The 22,233-nt window shown below is 43.7% G+C and overlaps 1 protein-coding gene across 3 annotated transcripts; it reads left to right on the plus strand.

The window, feature by feature from the left end:
* The first annotated feature begins 788 nt into the window (after window positions 1–788).
* On the plus strand, window positions 789–21,552 carry E2F7 (E2F transcription factor 7). 3 transcript variants are annotated; one of them, XM_055808725.1, is made up of 13 exons: window positions 790–874; window positions 1,033–1,115; window positions 4,311–4,586; window positions 6,559–6,727; window positions 9,178–9,462; window positions 9,999–10,157; window positions 11,224–11,361; window positions 12,180–12,374; window positions 13,014–13,098; window positions 13,718–14,237; window positions 15,098–15,365; window positions 16,580–17,004; window positions 18,366–21,552. In XM_055808725.1, exons 2-13 carry the CDS (start codon window positions 1,035–1,037, stop codon window positions 18,540–18,542), a joined length of 2,778 nt encoding a protein of 925 aa, XP_055664700.1. In that variant the 5' UTR covers window positions 790–874; window positions 1,033–1,034; the 3' UTR covers window positions 18,543–21,552. The 3 variants fall into 3 exon arrangements, with proteins under 3 accessions (XP_055664701.1, XP_055664700.1, XP_055664702.1); XM_055808726.1 differs by lacking the exon at window positions 12,180–12,374 and having other exon boundaries at window positions 789–874; XM_055808727.1 differs by lacking the exon at window positions 9,178–9,462.
* Window positions 21,553–22,233: the final 681 nt, after the last annotated feature.

Genomic DNA, 22,233 nt, shown 5'->3' on the forward strand with positions numbered 1-22,233 from the left:
ACAAGTTTCTTGCGCCCAGGCTGCTCCCCAAAGCGAGTGCTAGCTTCGCCTCCCCGGCAGCTGGCTCGTTTCAGGGGAGGACCGTGAAGAACCACACCCTGTTCAGGATGCCCAGGGCTGCGCTGCAGACTGCCTGCACCCAGCCTGCCGAAGGGGGCTGCCGGCAGCGCAGGCCCGTACCGAGCACCCCCGGAGGAGCAGGAGCCGGACTCCAGCGCCCAGCCCGCCGCCTGCCCACCCCGCTGCGGGGAGCCGCGGCAGCGACCCACGGCCCGGGCAGCTGCTCTCCACCCAGCCACCAGCGCGGCCACCCAGCCAGCCCGACGTCGCTCTCCGTGAGCCGGGGCCGAGCGACAAAGGCTGCACCCTCCCGACGCTGCCTCAGCCCTTCCTCCCCCTGCAGGGAGGTCTCAGGACTGATCCAGAAGGCACCGGGAAAGAGGGCCCCCACCCCCCCGCTTTCCCGTCAGGAACTGGCCCTCAGCGACGCGCTCGCCCCCACAGCGGCCCGGGGGGAGCCCGGCCGCCCCGGCGGGGACCTTGCGATCCCCCCGGCCTCACCTGCTGCCCCCGCCCAGCCCCCCTCGCCCTCGGGCGCCCCTTCCCGCCTGCCAACGGCTCGCCTCGCGCTGGCGGCCCGGCGGCAGGAGGGGGAGGGGAGGGCCGCCGGCGACCGCGCTAAGAAAAGGAGCGAAACGGCCCCGCGCGGGCGGGAGCTCCGTCCCGCGCACCGCCTGCCCGCGCGCTGATTGGCCGGCCGCGCGGCCGGGGCTCCCCGGCAGGCCGCGCCTGATTGGCCGGATTGTAAAGCGATGTCTGAGGGCGCCTGGCGGGAGCGGCAGAGCCCCGCGCCCCGGGCCGCCCGCCGCCGCCGCCGAGGTGAGGGCGCGGAGCTACCGCCGCCGCAGGGCCGGGGCGGCTGTCCCCCCTCCCCGGCAGGGTAGCCCCGCGCTGCCGCGCTCCCCTCGCGTCTCGCCGGGGATGGGAGCGGCCGCTCTTAAGGGCCGGGCTAAAAGCGCATTCTTGTTTTGCAGATGGAGGTGAGCGTCCTGGCGCTGCGGGACCTGGCGAGCAGCCGGCCGGGGCGGCGGGGCCGCGCCGAGGCGGCCCAGAAGGTGAGCGGCGGTGGCCGGGGGTCCGGTCTGTCCCCGGCGCCGCGGCGTCCCCGCGCGCGTTACGCCGCCTCCCCCGGTGCGGAGCATCACGCGAAGCGCCGGGGGGCGGCCGGGGCTGCGGCGGGTTGGGCCGCTCCACCGGCCGGGGCGGGTGGGGGGCGCCCCAGGCCCCTGCGTGCAGGGGCGCAGGGCCTCGACCCGGGCGGGGGCTTGGAGGCGGGTCGGGGCGGGCGAGTGGCCCTGACCGTGTCGCTCCGGCTGCCAGCGGCAGCGCTGGGGTGCTGGCCGTTGGGCCGCCGTACCTGGCCTGTCCTGGCACGTCGGTCTGTGCAGCAGCGCCTTGCCCGTCTTGGAGCATAGGGGCTTCCGACGCTACCGTTAGGATATAAAGACAATCCGGTAAGGCAACCGTGAGTCATGCTGCCGTTGTCATTCAGTGAACGAGTATGCTTTGGCTCCCAGGGAAACGGTTTTTAGCTTTCGCTTAAGTAGAACTCGCAAGGCGATCTCAAGTATCCCAGTGGCTACCCTTGGGTAAGGTGGAGGGGGCTTTTGTACAGTCTCACCGTTCAGAAGCTAACCTACACCAGGCCCGACATGAAATGGGAATAGGCTAGGCCTTCAATCTGTTATTTAGCAGCAGTTTGAGCATGCTGATGCACGTCTGATGTGCTTGCCTTCTGGTCTGTATCCATGCAGTGGTGTTCCCAGGTCAGGAGGCTAAGCAGTGCCGCTCAGCAAGGAACAAGCTCGTTGTTCCCCTCCTACCCCACCAGCCAGGAAACAGGGTATCTAGCTTCAGGCATACCTTGCTCAGTAACGTCTCTTGAGCTAGACCCAGTTAATGACTTTCTGCCTATGCTCAGTGAGTCCTCCAAAGATGCTGTAGTTCTTGTCAGACCCAGCTCCCATTATCTCAGAGATTTGTTTCAATTCCTGCTTACATACAGAATTCACTAAGCCAGACTTTCCTGTCCTCTTGTATTTGTAAGCCATGTCTGCTTGGACCAAGGTGAATTCCATACTTCTACCAATTGCCCTTGCGGTTTTGTGGAATACAGCTAGAAGCTCATAGAGCATCACAGCTACTGAAAAAGAGGGGAGAAGGGCTAAAAGCATGCCTTACCTTAGTAGGCGATTATGACATCAGGAAACGGATCTGGAAGGTTAATAACAGACATGTGCTGATCATGTAGTGCCACTACTTTTTTTCATTGTGATAGTTGCACAAACATAAATATTTGAGGTAGTGGAACAGTAGGTTGGTTCAGCAGTCCTTGATGGGAAGGTAGACTTTCTCCTAACAGATTAAGTGTTAATTCACTGCTGTATGTGAAATTACAAGAAATATACTAATTGCCAACACCGTGTGAACATGTATTCCAAGAAGTATCATGGCCTCTAAATTGACCCCTATTTATCAGTGTAGTAAGTTATAACTGGCTGTTAATTGTAACAAGAGATATGTTTATTATATCCTTTTAGGTAATTCATAGGTGAATGTATGCAGGAGCGTTCATCAGCGGTCAGAGCACGATGCTGTTGATGTGCCAAATTAGTTTCCAGTTTGAATGCTACAGAACTGTTCCTACTAAAAGCCAGCTTCAGTTGTTATTAGAACTTCTTTCTCCTTTCTAGCTAGACCATACCTAATAAGATGATATTTGGAATCACCTATTTCAAGATCTATATCAGCTTGTGATAGCTGAATTGCTCCAAATAAAATAAGCAAATTAACTTGGGAAAGTTCTTACAGCAAACAAATAGTAACTTAACATTTTCTTTCACCCTATATTCCATTTTAGAATTAGACTTCTTGCAGCACAAAAAATACATGCTAATAACATCCAGCCTTAAATTTGTCTTGTTCAATCTTTAAAACTTTTTTTTGAAAAAAATGAAGTGGTGATCTTAGTCTGAGCAAGACTTGCTCAGTTTGAGACCAACACCAAAAAAGCCATAGGTAGACTGAAGAGCTAACAACTTCAAGCCTGATTTATAGTTTAAAAGCAGTTTACTGTGGTTTTAAAGGCTTCACTTCCAATTCCAGCAAGTTGTAAGCTCTGCCAGCTTTGTGATGATAACCTGACTGCTTCACTGTCTCTCTCACTTCACTCAAGGTGCATGCAGTCATTTCAAGGGACTAAATAGAGAAACCACTGAGCCGTATTAGCTGGAGTTCCAAAAAAAGTGTCCTGTTTGTAACATTAAGGAAAATTAAATGATGGCTGGACTGTCTAAAAATAGAACATTGATCTCCCTGGGCCAAAACAAACTACAGCTTTCTGCATGGGCATTTTTGGAAGTCTTGCTCTGTGCCAAGTTTAGGATACCTGGACCTCATTTTTTTTTTTTTTATATCCTGCAATGAAAGCTAATATGGCAGCCTGTTTGCACTAACAGGCTACAGTGAAGTAGTGTCTCTTGTTGATCAAAAGCAGGTCTCTCAGCTCAAGGATTACTATTGATGCTTTCTTCAGCCAGTCTCTTGAAATTAGTTGATCTATAGTGATAATTCTTGCCGTAAGAAGGAGTAAAATTTGACCCAAAGGTGAAGTATGAAAAAAGTTTGATTGCAGCTAGGGACTGGAAGGAGTTGAGCTGCATTCAAAGAATGATAAAAATCAGGTGAGAAACTAGACTTTTCCTTCTAGCAATACTTAGCTGTAGTCAAGGAATAGTTACGGAGATTTTCTCCATTGTTCTGAGGAGCAGATAGTGCAAATGCAAAACTTGCTTCACTTGCACGCAGAGTTACATTCACTTCAGTTTGATGTTTTGTGACAGTCTGAGATGCAGCCCCAGCATGGCTTTTCATTAGGAACCCTTCAAGCAGAACACGTTTTCTTTTTAAGTGTAATGTGACCAACGCATTACTTCGTTTGAATCTAATTTGGTGATTTGTGTTTGTGGGAAATGCTGTCTTGTAATAACAGTCAGAGTTTAAAAGTCCGATAAGCTGTCAGTTTGACTAGTTGACCTCAGGTTCTGTAATTCAGGGCAGTATCTCATATACACTGCCTCCAGTACAGTAGCATGTAGAATATTTTACCACTTCTAACAAAGGCAGAGCTGTGCTAAATATAAGTGGGAGTGCCAAGGCATGAGTCATTACAGTTACCTTCATAAGGACAATGAAATTGATGGTTGGGACTGTTCCTTCCTGTTGTGTCTAAAGAACTTTGTTTTTAATAGGAAAACATATTTGATCGATCCAGGATGGCCCTAAGGACTCCAATTAAGAATGAACCAATTGATTTGTCAAAGCAAAAAGGCTGCACCCCGGAAAGAAATCCAATTACACCTGTTAAGCTCATTGACAGACCTCAGCCTGATCCCTGGACCCCCACTGCTAACCTGAAGATGCTTGTTAGTGCTGCTAGCCCTGACATGAGGGACAGGGAAAAGAAGAAGGAGCTTTTCAGACATGTAGAAAACAGTGAGCAGCGTGACACACCTGATCTGTTACAGGTGAGATTAAGAACACAGTTACCTTGCGTTCATTTAGGACCAGACCTTGCTTAAGGTTGTGCCTTAGTTTTCTTCCATCTGGTCCTTCGCTTTCTATGGAAAACTGCAGAATTGTAAAGCATTCCCAGCAACAGTTGCCTACGCAGCACTGACTGAGCAGGAAGGCTTTCAAAGACCAAAAGTAACTGTCTTACTAGTAACTGACCTGAGAGCCCTCGAGAGCCTGACTATTGCTTTAAAGGACAGTCAAGGAAATAGAGCTTAAACGGTCATTTTCCCCAACTTAAGTACTTCTGACACTATTTTCTGAATTGCATTAGAAAGAAAATTGCCAGATCAATTTTAAACAGGCGTTTTCAAAATAAATTAGACAATGGGAGGGCATATTTTACAACATACTTTTGAAATCCTGTACTTTGTCCATGACAGCCGCGCAGAGTGGTCACTTGAAACCTTTCTCCCCCAGCCCCTAAACTAGTAGTCAGATGGCATGCTCAAGTGTTAGGAAGATTTTTACTTGCCAAGACTCAGGCAATGTGGAGGCTGATCCCTGTCCTTGCTTTAGGAAGTCTGTCCATGGAGAGGATATCGGGTTGTAATAAGCATCGTTACAGTTTTCTTCCTTCATACTTATTTCTTTTGTTTCAGCCACTGCTTTCCCTCTCCTGGATTATTTATTGTAGAATATACTTCCTTGGTGATTTCCATGAGGGGAGGTTAGTTCCAGGGTTCTCCAGCAGAGGAGAATCGTTTGATAGGTACAGATTACAAGTGTAGATTTTACTGCATCTACAGTGACAGTAGTCTGTTCCTTTATGACTACCTAAACTGGAGAATTTTTCAAACAACTCTCTAAAGATAATTCCTAATATAACTTCCAGTAATTAAAAAAGTCAGTGTTAAAAATTAGTGGTAATGATCACTCTAAGCCACCTAAGATCATATAGCATTTTTGGAGTGGCTGCTATAAAGAGTTCAAATATTTTCTAGCTAATAAAGTTACACTTAATTTTCTCAACACAGAAAGTTAACTTACAAAAGACATGAGTGGTAACCATAAGAACACTATTATTTCCATACCATATAAAACTCAAAGAATTCAATCAGAGCAACAGCCACAAGGTCACTTAATCACAACTTACAAAGGACAGTTAAGTTCTCATAAGCAAAGAAACATGGGTTTTAACAGCTGCCATCACTCTCGGCTTTCCATTGCCAGAGGGTGAGATTTATTATTTTTTTTTGACACAAAAGCAAACCCCCAAAGTTACCAGTGCAGAAAAATCCTCCCATCATTCTCATTTTGTAATAAACATACCTCTTCATACGTTCTTGCCATCACAGTTTTGGTGGTTTGGGTTTTTTTTTCCCCCCCTTCCAGGACAGAAAGACCATAGTCAGGCCATCCTACAAAGTTCACCTAAGCTAATAGCTTGACTAAGTTTAAGGTTCGGGGACTGGGTGGCACCTTTTATAGTCTCTGAACATCATACCCCCCCCCCCCCCCCAGCCTGGTTTCTTATAGTTGTAGAGGCATTGGAAAGAGCAGTAAAATCTCTTGAAAGTTTTGCAGGAACTCTTCGATGGCTTGTACGTCTTCTGTTTTATTAGATCCAGAGGTGCTTCAGGGAATATACATTCTCCTCTCAAAAAGAAATATTCCTTCCATGTAGGATCTTACCATCTGCTAATCTTGACTGTTTGGTCTTACTGTTTTGTTTCCTTATGCATAACCATTATTTTATAATTTTGTAGATAAGAGTTTTTCTTTAAATACCTTGTGTGATGAATTGAGAAGAGCTTGCAAGCAAAATTGTGTCACCCAAGTGCTCTGTGCTTGCAAGGAGTCCATGATCTTTTCCTTATTAGAAAGTCCAAGCTTAAATATTGCTAACATCTGAAATATGCCTCACTTGGCTATGCCTTGATTCTAAAGCTCTGCGCTAAAGGGTTAACATTTATTTTTTGACAGTATGATATGGTAGACGACAGCACAGTTGATGAATTTGAAAAGCAGAGGCCCAGCAGAAAACAGAAAAGCTTAGGACTCTTGTGCCAAAAGTTTCTAGCTCGCTATCCAAGTTATCCGTTGTCAACAGAAAAAACTACTATTTCTTTGGATGAAGTGGCTTCAATTCTTGGTATGTATACCTGCAAAAATGGGCTAACTGATCACCTGGGGTAACCCAACAGGAAGGCTCTCAAAGGATTATCCTTCTTACAGATTACATTGAAGGTCTGCCTCTCACTGGATCTGGATGCTCTTCTAATCATACTAATCAAGAGATGGCAATGCCTAATATTCCTGAGTGTCTTTACTGCTTGATAACACTACCATTTTGAAATCTGCTTTCTGACAGTACTTTTTACTAGACAGATCTATCCTCCAGCTGTTTACCAACTCTGCTTTCTTGAATTTTCTGTTTGCTGACCACTGAAGGAGTTAGGAGTTACAAACCCTCTGAAGGAGGACTTATAAACAACAGCTTTTGTCAAAATGAAATGTTTGGGGAAAGAACTGCAAACTAGTAGGTGTTAGGAAATCACCTGTGTTTACTGCCTGACTTCAGTAACGTGTAGGCGTGGTTTCTTCCAAGATCTCATGGTTCATCAGGGTTATCTTAGCTTTAAATATTGTCTTGTGAGGGGAGCTTGTCAGAAGACCTGTAAGAGTAGAATGAGAAAATGTGTTGTATTGAGGTGGCAAGAAGGTATTGAGTAGTCTATTTGCTGGGTCTGCTGTTAGGTTTGGTCTTAGTTAAAAGATTAATGAAATATCTGAGAGAAGCAATAAAACTTGGAAGAGAGAACTCAGCCAGGTCACACCAATAACAAAAAGATCTATGTCCTTGGAAAAGTTGCCTTTTAGCTAGGAAGGACTTTATAAAATCAGACTTAAACTAAATAAATACTGTATGTATGTTTAGAACTCAGGTATTTAACAGAAAGAGGTAGCAAAAATAAATGTATTTTTAGGGGAAGAAAGGGAACAGAAGAGTTATGTCCTCTGTGGCTCTTAGCAAGGACTGCTAAGAAAGTCCTTGAAATACTTATTTATTTGCCTTGGTATTTTGGTATTGGGAACTGGAAATAGGAGAGAATTTGGATGAAGTAAATAGTTAAATAAATTACTTTTAAAATGAATTGTTCTTTCAGATTTTGCAGTTACTCCTTTCTGTGTTTGCATGAGATGCCTATGCTCCAACCTTGTGTAGTGCTTTATTCTGTGTTGGGATTGGCATTACCTTGCTTTCCTAAATACTAGAAATTTTGTTTGGAAACACTGTTGGGGATTTTACCTCCCAGAAGTGAGTGTATTTGTTCTTCTCCCTTTGTTTTTCACTTCCTTCCTTGTCTGTATCCACTTGCTTCAGGGACCACAAAACTATTCACTGCTGATGTTGCTGCTTTCTCTGTAACAAATCATGGTTGTAATATAGCTTTTACTACATACGTATATTGCTTTGTTCACTGAAGATCTATGGAGAGACCACAAAGGGAGCTGTGCTGCTGGTGCCTGACAGACACCAGGATATATGTAGCACTCCTGTTTTTTTGGAGTATGTTCATTTCAAGATCTCCACACACTTGGAAATACTCATGAATTGTTTATCCTAATATCCATTTGAGGCTGGTAAGTATTATTCATATTATCCAGATGGGCAAACAGATGCCTCAAGGCCTTGCCTTCCGCAGCAATGTCTTTCAAAACATTTCCCTTTGGCTAGCTCTTGTTCTGCTCAGCTGATGTTAACTGTTCTGGGATTTCTGATGTAGCTGATGCCACCAGCGTATAGTGCACTGTGTTAACATATAACAGCCATGCTTCAAACAGTGCTGGACACAAGTATTTGGGAGCAGAGCTGCTGGCCTATTCATATTCTGTCCCCAACCTTGCTCATGTCAGTCAGGTTGAACCCAAGTTGGACTTATTTCATAGGTTTCCCATTCATGCAAATCCAGCCAGCACCAAGGGCTCATTTCTACTGCATTTGGGAACAGTGGGTCTCATTCTCCACTGCTTTGCACCTTGTGAAGCCTTTGACGCTCCTTTGCATGGTATGTGCTTAGCCATCAATTGTGCCATTGGAAATGCAAGTGGAGGACCACACTCCTACTGGTGCCTGTAGGAGCAGGCTTTTGTATCTACCCTGTGTCAGTGCCAGGCTCAGACTCTTGCCCTCAGTTACACACAGGCTTGTATACAGGTACATGTCTGAGCGCTGAAGCTCTCTGACAAAAGAAGGGCCCAAGTGCTCTGAAAAGCTCAGGGCAGTCCGGATAGGTCTGACTGAGTAGGGCTGGGCAGACTGCAATCAGTTCTTCTAAATACAGTGCTTTAAACTGAAACTATGGCTGGGCCAGTAGTTAAAAAAATAGACAAAGCATCATACCATGGGCCTAGCCATACATGTCAGTTTTTAATTGTGCAGATATGGATGGATCTAATGTAATGTGTCCAGGTGAACAGTGAAAAATAAAGTTGTGAACACTCAGAGAACAGCCTGTTCTTTGTTTTGTTTTGCTGAAAAGCACAGCAAAAGTAGATGAGTATCTGCCTTTTTTTTTTATCTGCCCCCCTTAAAAACAGGAGTTGAGCGGAGACGAATTTATGACATAGTGAATATCCTGGAGTCATTGCAGTTGGTTAGCCGTGTGGCCAAGAACCAGTACTGTTGGCATGGCTGGCACAACCTCAGTCAAACTCTGAAAATGCTTCAGGAAGCAGGAGAGCTGCAGTATAGAGAGCTAATGACCTTCTTCCAGCATAAGGAGCAGGACTTGGACTACAGATCTGGAGTACAGAAAAAGGAAATTATTCCAGATTCTCAAGACAGACCATTACTGGACTTTTCAGAACCAGACTGCACCTCTGGTAAGAGAACTAACGTGTGTGATGTGATACACAGACACAAATCTCTTTCACCAGTTAACTATGTGACTTTAAATGAAGTAATAAAAAATTATTCTTTTTTTAAAAAGTGCTGAATTCACCATTCACATTCACACCATTCACACATAGGAGACAGAATTCTTCCTTCTATCCTGTCCCTAGCATTCTGTCCCCACCAGTACATGACAGTAAATGATTATCCAGACAGAAGTTGCCATCTTCCATCTGTCCCGTTTGCACATTGCCCATATAATACGTAGCGGTTTGAGTTACGAAGTCCATTGGAGTCACAAAATTAGAGTGGTGCAGAGGTGTGTAACATAGCATAGAATCAGCTTTGGAATCTGACTTTCTAAAAGCTATTCCTGCGTGCTTTAATTTATATTGCTTTTCAAAAGATATCTGCTTCCTGACAAGGAAATGCTTTACCCCTTTTGCGTGTGAGAAACCTACTTGCTAGTTTTCTGGCTGTGATGGATGATATATGCTAAGAGGCTTGGGTATTATTTGTAACACAGCATCTGCAAACAGCAGAAAGGACAAGTCATTGCGGATTATGAGCCAAAAGTTTGTCATGTTGCTCCTTGTCTCCAAGACCAAGATAGTAACTCTGGACATCGCAGCAAAGATACTGATAGAAGAAACCCAGGATACAGTGGACCACAGCAAATTTAAAAGTAAGCTGGCCGTTGAGAGGCAAATCAGTCTATAAGTGAGTAAAGAAAACAGGGGCATGTTTGGACTGACACCGCTAGGTAATGACAACAGCAGGTCAGGTCTTTTGCTGCAGTTTGGTTTGGGTGTTTTTTTAGTTGCAAATGCCAGTTTGTGAAAATAGGGTGGGGAAGAGTCAATTTGACAATTATGTTCAAGTTTTAGCTTCAGAATGGAGAATTTTTTTTTTTATTTGAATTTTTTATTGTCCTTTAACCTTGTTCCCTGTACTGTTCTGAATGACATTTCAGAACTCATGTAAATTAAATTGCATTATATTAAATAATATATTTATCTTCTTCACTGGAGAAATGTTACCTCTTCTTTTTACCCCAGAAATCTTTCACAGCTGGATGGCACAGTTTGCTTTTTAGTTAGTGGGGGTTAGTGCTTCAATCCATTGAACAACATGGAAAATCTCAGCATTAGTAAATAATTCTTTTAAAATGCTTCTATTTTAAGTCTTTAAAGTACTTTTAAGGTAAAGTACTTGCACTTCAGTCTTAAAATTCTATCCCAAATACCAGGAGGAATGTGAGGAGTTTAGCTGGGCAACCTGTGGGTATCATACTCAGCTCAAACATGTTATTTATTGGAGTCACAGAGGTTTTTCTAAGAGTGTTACATTTTTAAGATGATAAATATGTCTTCTTATGATCAGCTCTGCACTCATGTGCCTCTTGCCCCCAAAAGCTTGTCTCTACCCGACATGGAGTTAGCTGCCTTTTTTGGGCAAGTTGGTGATGTAGTCACTCCCTAACCCATTTTCATCAAAATGAGGTAGGTGAGCTTAAATCTGAGCAACTAAGGTGGATGAGCAGCTAAGATGTGAAGAAGCAGTGACAGGCAGGTGGGAGATGGCAATGGCAGGCCTCAAAAGAGGTGGCTTAAGTCCATCCTAGTTTCATTTTACCCACCCTGTTTATGAAAGCTATGGTGATATTCTGGAATTAAGTTGCCATGTAAAATATGTACGGTGTGCATGCATTGTAAACATGACTGTCTGACATTTCTGGCCTTTCTTGTTAGCAAAGGTACGAAGACTGTATGATATCGCCAATGTTCTCACCAGCCTAGGCCTCATCAAGAAAGTTTATGTCACAGAGGAACGAGGACGCAAACCAGCCTTCAAGTGGATTGGGCCTGTGGAATTCCCTGGAAAGACTGGTAACTTGTGTACCTGCATCTCTCTTCTTTTTAGTTTGTTTTGATAATCCTTCCCAAGTGGTAAAAGGTTGTTTTCAGTGTGTAAAGAATGGCTCAGCATTCATTGTCCACCCTGTGATTATTGAGCTGGCCAGAAGCTCAATATCTGCTCGTTAGACTTTATGCTCAAGGGCTGGAACTGTAGAGGGGTGCTGAAGAATACTGTGTCTTGCTGGTATTTTTACACTAGCTTACATAATTGTGTGAATAACTGAATTGTAAAGCAATGGCAGATAACGTCTGCATGTCCAAATCTGGGTCCACAGCTTTTCTGGGTTGCCAAATCTCAACAATTCTGTCATAATTAGAGAATTCATTTATTTGTAAGGGGACTTATCAAGGCAGAGCAGGGCTGTTTCTTGCATACATCCCCTCATATAAAAGGTTTTTCTGCCAAGGAGGCCACAGTGGGCCAGAGCATTTCAGTAAGCTGCTGATTCTTGGCTAAAGCCAGAGGAAAGGGAAGCCCTTTGGTAATATATTTGGGTCATGCCAGTGCCTGGAAAAATTAAAAGTGAAGAACAGTGTTAATGCCACCCATTCTCTTCCTGGCTACACACACCAGTGTAGCTGCTGCTGCAGCTGCTGTGGAATGGAAAGGAGGGAAGCCCTTATCTTGTCTGCTGGTGCTTATTGAGCTTAGGTCTGCTTCAGGGTTATGGGGTTTGAATGGTTTAGAGTTACCTCTTCTCTCATGGCCAAGTTCAGTAACATGGCAGAAGCTTAAATGATGAGCTGTGTTCCCTAAAGGGCTGTTGTACAAAATTATGTTCCCATAGATGAGCTGAGAGGGAATAGCCCAACATCTGATCCTCTGCCAGGGACACAGAGAGAAGCCTGTGCCCTGTATCAGATGTGTGCTACTGGAAAGCAGAGGTTTACACGTCACGCTTCATTTAATGGCATGCAGCCTTGTGAAGGGAGCAGAAGGAAGGTCAAATCTGATCCCACCAGCCAGCGTCGGGAGAGGCAAGGTAACTTCTAATGAAGCATGTTCTTTTGTATCCCACTGGATCTGGCCAAATGTGGGCCTACCAATCTAAGGCACTTGATTGAGCCAATCAACCTAATTAAATATGTGAAATACCCTCGGGAGGTGCCTATGTTTCTACTGTCCATGTGATGAGACTTGTGTTGGACCCTTCAGTCAGGCAGCTAAAGTTAGGTGAGATAAACAGGCCATACTGCCTTGAATCTGCAGTTTGTTTTCTGGTAAATGTTTTTGTTCGTCGCTAACTGCAACTGTGCTATGGCTTCTTCTGTTAACATTTGGTATAGATAAAGAAAGATTTTTTTAGCCACAAAAGCTTGCTTTATTTTATGGTTCCTAATATAGTGGAATTTACTGTAACAATCTAATGGATAGCTGTTTAAAAAGATAAAGCAATTACAGGGCTTTTCACAGTTCCCTCATAGGAAATTATGATGTCGAGCACCTCTCCAGTGAGACTGAGAGTTTTGAGTGTCTTGCAGGTTCTGGCTCTAGGTGGTTAGTGGATGTTATAAAAATGTGCCAGGATAGAAAAATTATACCAATTATTTTATATGGCCAGTATCAAAATATGCTTGGTAAACCTATCTATTATTAATTGAATGCTTCTTTGTTCTTTCAGCCTGTATTGTGAATTCAGATGAATATTGCTCCAAAATGATAAATCTAGCAGCTGTCCGTAGGCAGAAAAGAGAGGAAGATGCTAGGTAGGTTGGTCTTAACTCCTGTCCAGTTTCAGCTTCATGCCTGTCAAATTTAGTTCAAGGCTAGATGCCATTGATGAGACAGAGAATGGTCAGGAAGTCTTGTTATTACTATTTTAATGCTGGTAGGTCTCAGAGTGACTTGCCTTTTTTTTTTTTCCCATGATCAGTTTATTCCCACCTGTACTTGTACCACTGTTGTTGTTTAGTTTCAGTAGTTCTTCATCTCATGTGTGTTAATATAGGTCATCCCTGCCTCCTTTGACCTGTTGTTTAGGTAGGCTGAGTAAATCATAATTCCGTGAAAGAGCCTCTCTGTCCTATCAATGGGTCTTCTCTACACCTATCCTAATTTGAATTTATTTGTGAATGATTGACTAGTGAAGTGCAACTGAAAGAGTTCTTTTGCCAAAAACCTGAGAAGTTTGCTTCTGTATACTTAGGAATAACAAAAAGTAACCTTCCTTGTCAACTATGTAAAAGTAGTAGGTTGCAGTGGCGGGTGGTGGTGGGATTTTTCCACATTTATGTCCCACAATGTACCTGTTTACTTTTAAGGATAAAATAGGGGTTTAATTTTGGACTAAATGTTTTTCCTTTTTTCATTACTTTTTTTTTTTAGAAATAAGGCTTGTGCCACAGAAACGATAATAAATTCAGCAGGAAACCCAAGCATCATGTCACCTCTCTCTGTTCTTCCAGTTCTTGGGGACTCTGATTTTTGTGTTAACCCTTTGCCTCAGGCAGTTTTCCCTGTGGTTCAGGCAGATGTGCCAAGCCTTTCGCTGCCAGATGGCATCAGCAGCCAAGCTCCACATCCTTCCACACAAGCAGCCTCCAAAACAGAAAATGGAAAACCTACCCTGCTCCCCCACCAATCCTTCCTGTGCTTCCCTTCTTCATCCCTTTTTATGTTGTGTGGTGGTCTTCAGGAAAATAACTTGAAGGAGACCCTGCCCACCACAGGAGACATGGGAAACAGGAGTGCAGAAGCTCAGGCTGCTATACCTCCAACTGTCTGCCAGAAACGCAGTTCCCACGAGTGCTCATCGCCCTCTGCACCTGTAGATGATGAAGAGCCAGCTGCTAAAAAGCAAACCACGGAGGAGAGTGATCTGCCCCTCTCACTTGTAGTGCCTAAGGTAAAGGAGTGAATTTCATTATCACTTAGGCTTCCTGTTAACTAGAGAAGATTTTTGCCCAAGACAGTTTTTTTAAAAGTGAAAATTCACGACACCACTCTTGTTGCAGATACAAATTCTGCTTCTCACACCTTAATAAAATTCTAAGGGGGTTGTGTCAGGAAGTGTAGGCATTAGCTGGAAGATGTTTTCACAGTACCAGAGGAAAATGGACTGTGATTGCTTTGCATATGATGCTCAGCTGTTTTGGGGAATTAGTGTCCTGATCAAACAGTCTGCCAGAGAGGAAGAAGAAATCGATGTGACTATTACTCATTTTCCCCTGTTAGCTTTGCCTTTCCCAGACAGCAGCAGTATTGCTTACTCCACTGAGCTATAGCGTATGTGATTTGTACTTCCCCCTACTCTCTAGCCTGAGTCCCCCTCTTTCTCAAGCCCAGTGTTGCCCACAAGCAGATTGGTGAGAGAAGGATGATGGTGAAGGTGAAGTGCAGCTATTTCAGGGTTCTCTTAACTACTGAAAATAGGAGTCAGGCTGAAAGTTGTATCAGTGTTTGAATATAAGCCATTGGAAACAGGTGTTTTTCCTTGTCAATAAAAAATGAATCTCCAAGTTCAGGTGTTTCTTATCTAGTATCTCCAGGTACTGAAAGTGAACTACAACACAGGGCACAGGCATCATTAATATGGCTCTTCAAACCCTCAAACAAAATCTTTAACTTGATGACTTGCTAATCAGTTTTGTGCTGCTCCTTTTTGCAGATGCACATTTTACTCTGTAGCTGAGGATGGTGCATGAGAGACATTGCACTGTTGTATTTCAGTTTGGACTCTTCATCTCCCCTTTTGTTTTTGCTTAGAAGCCTTTTGAGTCACTGAAGGCAGACTCTACCCCAGGAAGTGGCTGTACTTCTGCTGTACATCTAGAAGCTTTTCATCTTGACCTCACAAGCCCTGCTGCTCCAGAGGCTGCAAACAAGGAGTCTACTAAGCCTTTAGGTTCTGAAGAGCAAGAAGTACTGTATCAGAATAAAGACCCTGATGAACCCTCTCCAGGAAAAGAGCACATGTCTAAAGAAAATGCCAGTCAACCTTTCCTACCACAATATCTTTATGTTCAGCCTACTGGTAAGGACAGCCATGAGATCTAGAGACACACAAATTGTGCATCTGTTCACTGAGCAAATAGGGAGACCTATGGATAGGTGAATAAGTCTGTTTGGCACAAAAGATTGCTAGCAGTTCTCTGTAGTAGTTGTATAGCTCTGCATTCTCTTGACTTCAGGTGAACTGTTGCTTCTCTGAAAATGCAGGCATTTTTCTGAGATTCCCAGACATTAACAGAGGTTAATAATGTGGGTTTTGCATGCTTGAATTACGTGCAGCAAAAAAGACGCCTATCCAGCATTTAAAACTCAGATGAGCTGAAAGTCTAGGTTTCACAGTAAGGCAGCCAGAACAGTGCAACCCCTGAGTGGGTGAATTTAGTCATCTACAGACTTTGTACTGTCTTGTACATGCACCATCAGGATAACCCCACAAAATCTGAGGCACTGGGAGTGTAGCCAGGCCTGCTCATAGGACACAGTAGGGATGGAAAGGAAGCAGCTGAAAATATCACAGGAAGATTTCATGCTCACTGCTTTTTGTGCTTGTGTGGAGTGGGAGACTGCTTTGTGGGAACAGGATACATGTGGCACGTTTCCATGACTACTGCTTTAGTATTTAATTCACTTGTGGCACAGAGTGGGATCTATGGGATTTCACTTAGAGGGTGGAGATGCTCAGTTTGAAAGTGTTAATCCTGGTGGTTTAGGAGGTTGCACAAACTGGGAACCAGAGCAGCTTCGGTTTCAAAACAGTATTTCAGCTGTTCTTAGGAAAATGAGTGTCTGGGGTATATCTTTGTGGGTGTTTTCCATTTGTTGAGGGGGTGGGGGTTGTCATTAAAAACAGTGATTATGTTTTCATATAGCAGAGGATATTATTATTGTTAGGAAAAAAAGTTTGTTTAACCACAGTGTTGCTTGAAACTGAAGTTAGAAGCAGAAAACAGGAAGGTGTGCAGTTGGTACTTAGCATGAACAAAGTAAATGGATGCACATGCAGTGAACAGGCAGTAGGGGGGGAGATGGAGGAAGGTAAGGAAACGGAGCTTGGCAGAAGAGTCATGGGTTTGTGACAGTTTTCTTCCTTTTTTTTTTTTCTTATTTTTGTCAGTTTACTTCCTGGGCAACCTCTTTCTTTGTTGTCGTACTTCTTCCCTGCTCTAGATGAAGTTATAATAGCTTAATTCCAATTTTTCAGCTGTATTAATGCTTTGCTTTCTCCCTTTGGTTTAGGATTAAGCAGTTTTAATTTCCTGTTCTCCGCAAACCAAGCCCCTGGTGCCATCAGCCTGACTGCAAACCAGTTGTCTTCTCTGAGCATGCCCTGCATTGTGGTGCCATCAGCAGCCTTGACTTCCTTCCCTCTTGTCTGTTCTCCCACAATCACCAGTCCTCTTTCCCCGGTTCCTGATGGCTCCTTCTCCGCTGCTGCCTCTGTGAATTTCAGTATGCCCAGCCTGGCATCAACAACACCTGTTTTCATAGGCCCCACGGCAGTAGTCGCCCCCAAGGTCTCACCTGCACCTTTGGGGGATCTCCAGCAACCAGTTCACCCTGCTCTGCACCTGAGTCCTGTGCTTGCAAGATCTTGCAGTGGTGTTGAACTGGACTCCCCTGTGCGTATGGGGCATCCAGTGACCATTCTGAAGCTGCAGCAGGTAAGAGTGAAAGGTGGTTAAGTAACAACGAAACAGCCACGCCAGGTCCCTGGGCCTGAAGGCAGCTTGCGCTGCAGGCTGGTGCTGGTGTGTCAGTGGTGGGTTAGCACACCGGGAGCTGGTGTCCTCCACTTTGTATGTGTGTCTGTCCGTAGTGGTGGCAGAGCTTAGGACAGTGTTAAAGATTATAGCCCAGCTTAGCACGTCTAGTCCTGAATGATGAAGTGGTGAGTTTTAAAAGTCTTCCATGAATTTTAAAATTGTAAAAATCTTAATCTTGAAAAATCTTATAGGAATAGAGAAAAAGTAGGTTATGGGGTTCCCCCCCCCAAAAAAAAATTGAAGTCGTTACTTTTTCTCCATTTGACACTATCATTGCTTGTTATGCAGTGGCTACAGAAACACATTAGGAGGACAGGAGGATTGTTTGTCATAACTCAGGAGTCAGCTGGCTGCAACACTGCTCGGGTAGTAGTGTCCTGGGTTACCTCCTCACTCCCGTTCTGATCTCTCTTAACTAAATAATGGAAAAGTAATATCAGCATGGGGGAAAACAATGGCTCTTGTGGGTTTTGTTGATCTTTTTTCATAAAGATATTTTTTTTAATCTACCACAGAAACAGACTTTTGGAGTAAAAAAAAACCGAGAAATTCAAAAGGACTTATTTATCTGAAGTACAATGAGTGACATAAAACAATCATGTCACACTATATTACCTGGGTCTTTACAATTATTAGCAATATTAGCAGTGACGTTTTGGCCCTACTTTAGCTTACATTCTTAAGTCTGTGATTTGTTTTCCTGTTGTCTAATGTGGTGACAAATAGACTGAGCTTTTGGAAGCTTTATGAGTGTTACTTTATGTATATCTTGTTCAGATTTTAGAAAAAGGCTGTAATAGAGACTGGCAGCCAGTCTGATTACGGATACTAACATTAGAGGTTACAGTAGAGTGGCACTAAAAAGAAAAGTGGTCAGGATTTAGGAGACTAATATTATATCTGTTTTAATGCTAACAAATAACAAAATAACATCAAGGAAGGGAAAGAGCCATTTAAGCTACAGGACAAAATTGGCGTAAGAATGAATGAGTATGAACTAGGCATGAATACATTTAAGTTGGAAATGAGATAGAGGCTTTCAGCTTCCAGCAACGGTGTACTGGCAGACAGTTCCAGAACAAAAAGCAGGGGCAAAGCCCATAGCTTTTCATGTGGAGCTTCTGAAAAGATGTGTGACGTGGTTCCCTACAGTAGCAAGGCACAGGGCTTAATGTCTACGAGCTGTCTTCTGTTTGCGTGCTTGCATGTAGGCTTTGAGAGAACCCTACTGAATCACTTTGGTTTTGTTTCACAAATAGCCTTTGTCAACTCCCCTCACTCCCAAGAGCATTCGTCCTGCATGTCATGAGGCATTTTTCAAAACTCCTGGAAGTCTTGGAAACCCTGTTGCATGGAAGAAAAATGAAGGCAACCAGACCAGAATTGCCAGCTCTGTGCAGAGGAGGCTGGAAATCTCTGGTACTAGCCCTGACTAACTCCACTCGGTGCAAAGAGCGGGCAGATTGTCCTGAGACCCTGTATCAATCACAAGAGAACAAGTTCTTACCTGACATTATAATGTCATCCCTTTTGGCATGCTTCCCCACTACATTCACTCACCGGTTCTGTTAACCACCTTCACAAATCATCCCTGGTACTGAAAACGTTTTACTGAATTGTTCCTTCAGTACTGATTGGAATTCAGATGCTGTGCTTCACACGGCCTTGTAGGCATCAAATTGTATTTGTGGTTTTAATCTGGAATATTCTCCTTATTGCTATGAGGAGATGTAAACAGATTTACCCCAGGGGTTATTTATTCATGGTTTTGAGTAAGATGTCTAGCACTAACCTGGAGTAAGTATTTAAGTTATTTTTTTTATTGCGTGTACTCTACTTACCCTGAGTAAATTGGTGGTAAAAATTATAAACTTTTGCAGCTGTGAAAGCAACTGCTTCCTTGGTTCCAATATGTCAAATCCTGCCTCTACAGTGCAGCTTCTTGCTATTTATTTTGTACATTGGAGTGGGATATAGTACAAAAAAAAATTTTTTGCCACTTGAGAATAACAGATTTTCTCAGGATAGGATTACTTGAATGTCAGTTGGTTGTTGTACAATTTGCCCAGCACTTGTGGTTAGAAAAACCTAATAATAAAACAAAATGATTGAATGTATACATGTGAAAAATATTAAGACCAAAATAACTGTGAATGTTAACATTTTTATAATTGTGTTAATGAACTGTATTAGTCCTTGGAGTTTGTCTTTTTTTAACTCTGAGCAAAATGTACAAGTTAGATGTAAAGAATACAAAACCTGATTCCTTAATTAAGTTTGACAAAGTAATTTGAGAGTGACAAGCCACCGAGAGAGCTGTGCTAAGATTTCATCTCCCATTTAAATATACAGTCTAGACTTTATGACCAAGGAACACTGGTAAGTCATTAACCACATGACTAGATTCAGTCTAACCTGAGTCTACTTAAGTGCCTACTTAGCGGTTTACTTAAGTCTACCTAAGGGTATGTACTTAAATGCCTGACTCTTAATTTACAGGAATTTCTTAACTAGTTAATAGTGCATGTGAGCATACTTGGAAGACAAGGGAGATCCCATCTTTTGACACACATCTATCTAAATGATAAAAAGAAGCTGAAAAGAGCAGGAGCCATGAAATTTGGAAGTGGGAAAAAAATTATTTGTATTCCTTAGAAGATGAAAAGGAAGAAAAGACTTAACACTTAACATTCAGGGTCCTCAAATGATGGTGCTATTAATAATATAGGACATAATTTTTAAGTGTTAATGCTCTTATGCTTGGGTATGTTTTTACTTGTGTAGCAATCTGCAATAAAATTTGTGCAGTTTCCTGTTTGAAAGACAGAAAGTGTTGCTGTCAATACCACGTGACTCTGAATTTTTAGCAAACATAAGGCCAGAATTATCAGCTCTTCTCTCATTAGTACAGGTACTGGTTTTCCAAGAGTAGATACACTGTTCGATGTGCAACTCTTGGTCAAGGGAGGCTAGGACTTTGTGTGGGGGTTGGGGATTTGATGAGGTTTTTAATTTTTATAAGTAAATATATTATGAAAATGGAATTTAAGGAAGAATTTTAGTGAAGCTGTGAGTTTGAGTAATGTGGCCTTATCTTAGAATAGACCAATAACAGCCTTTTAAGGAGGGGTGGTTAGCCCTCACTGAAAGAAAATCTATAGCAGAATTATCATAGGAAACTTCAGGGTTGGTAAAGAGAAATCAGACTGCTAAATTTTAAGGTGGTTTTTTTTTTTCTTTTTAATTACACTACAGTTGTGAAAGTTTACAACTTTGGCTTCTGAATCATGCTTGTATGCCCATTTAAATTAATTTCACTTTGAAAAGCAATGTGTAATTGGCACGGTGCTGACCCTGCACTTCTGCTAGCATGCATTTGTTGGATGGAAACAGGCTGCTAGAGTTCAGGATGACTCAGTTCTTCAAACCTTGTCTTTTCTATTCCCCTCTAGTATGGTGCAGCCTTTTAGTGAAATGGCAGCTGGGAGCAGAGGAGGATTAGAGCTAATACTGGCTGTTCGCTCCTGTTGAAGCATCATTGCAAAAATTGCCTTTTTGTCAGTAATGTTATTCTGGGCCATAACTAACCTAACGATACTTGAAAATGCAGGGACTGAAAATGGATCTTAAGTTTTTAGTTTCTGCTTCCAGTTTTGAGTTTGTGTAAATACAGCAGGTCTGGAAATGAAGATCAACTCCCTCATGGTCAAAGCTGTTCAGTGGGTCACGGTTGTGAAAGCAGACTTGGGCCTGGGCAAAGAAGGGGATTGATAATGCTGTCTTGCTTTTGGCCATGCGAAAGCCTCACTAAAATAGGAGTGGGGCCACCAAAGTGGTCGGGTGGCAGAGGGATCAATGCTGCTTGCGGTACCCGAGCTGTTGAGCTAGACCAGTGATGGGGAAGGGGCTGGTTGTCAAGAGGGAATGAGTTTACCTTTCCTATCTTTATCTTCACTGAAAGCTAAGAATTAAAATAATAAACTAAGACCAACTTGTCAGCAAAGTAGCTTTGGAAGAGCAGAATTTGTATTTGCGCTGAGGCAAAGTGCATAATCAGGATGTTCTGCAGGGTTTGTGAAACTTCTCTGTCCCAAGACAGTTGCTGAGGAGGATGAGCATATAACTTATACTTGAATCTACCTGCCACGTTTACATTTCTGATTGTCTTTTGTAAATTGGTGCTATTTCTGTATTTAAAAAGCTGGTTTTTTTAATGTAAAGCTGCTTCCAGTTTGTATCTTTGCACTGCTAGTTTAATATAGATATTAATTTTATTGCTGTTTATAACTGTTCTTCAGTGATTAGGCATCCTGCTTTTCCTGCTGTCTAGCCATCTTTTTAGCTGTCTGCATATAGCTTTGCTCCAGTCACACTGTTGGGTTTAATTTTTTTATACTATCTTTTAGCAAAATAATAAACTCTTACAGAATAAAAATGGAATTAAAAGAGCGGCTCAGGCTGTGATTTCAGTATGGAGAACGCCCTTGAAAAGAAACATCCACCCACCGCTCATCCTGATGAGCAGTCCCTGTTGGATGTGAGCACCGAGTGAGTAGCAGAGGACGACAGCTTGCCACAGCAGCTCTTGCGCCTGGCTATTTTATGCAGCATGGGCGCAATTCCCACTCCAGCTGATGCAGGCACAGGAACCAGTGCACTGCAAACTGGCACTTGAAGTCCTGGAGCTGGCCAGGGGAACACCCCATGGCCTCAGCACAAGCGCGCGGTGGCGGTCCCCAGCCCCGCCACCGTGGGGGCCCATCCCACCGCCACCGCGAGGGCTGCCGCGGGGCAGCCGTCCCTCGGCCCAGCTCCACAGGATGGCAGCAGCTGCCTGCCCGACTGCCGGCCGCAGCACCCAGGAGCAAGGCAGGCCCTGTCGCAGGGGCTGGTTTCCCACAGACAAGCTGGCATTTGCTTGTGCGTGCTTATTAACCACCAACCACTCGTAAAATCTAGAGGTGGAGAATGCAGCTGTAGCCCTGTCTCCCTTTCTCTTCCCTAATCACATACACACACACAAGACACAACTTGACCCAAACCCGAGTTTGCTCCCGTTAAAATTAATAGCAGGTTCACTACTGATTTCAGCAGGCCCGGTATTACCCCCGTCCCTACTGCGTAATT

The sequence above is a fragment of the Falco peregrinus genome, chromosome 6 (assembly GCF_023634155.1).
Source record: "Falco peregrinus isolate bFalPer1 chromosome 6, bFalPer1.pri, whole genome shotgun sequence".
NCBI lineage: Eukaryota > Metazoa > Chordata > Aves > Falconiformes > Falconidae > Falco > Falco peregrinus.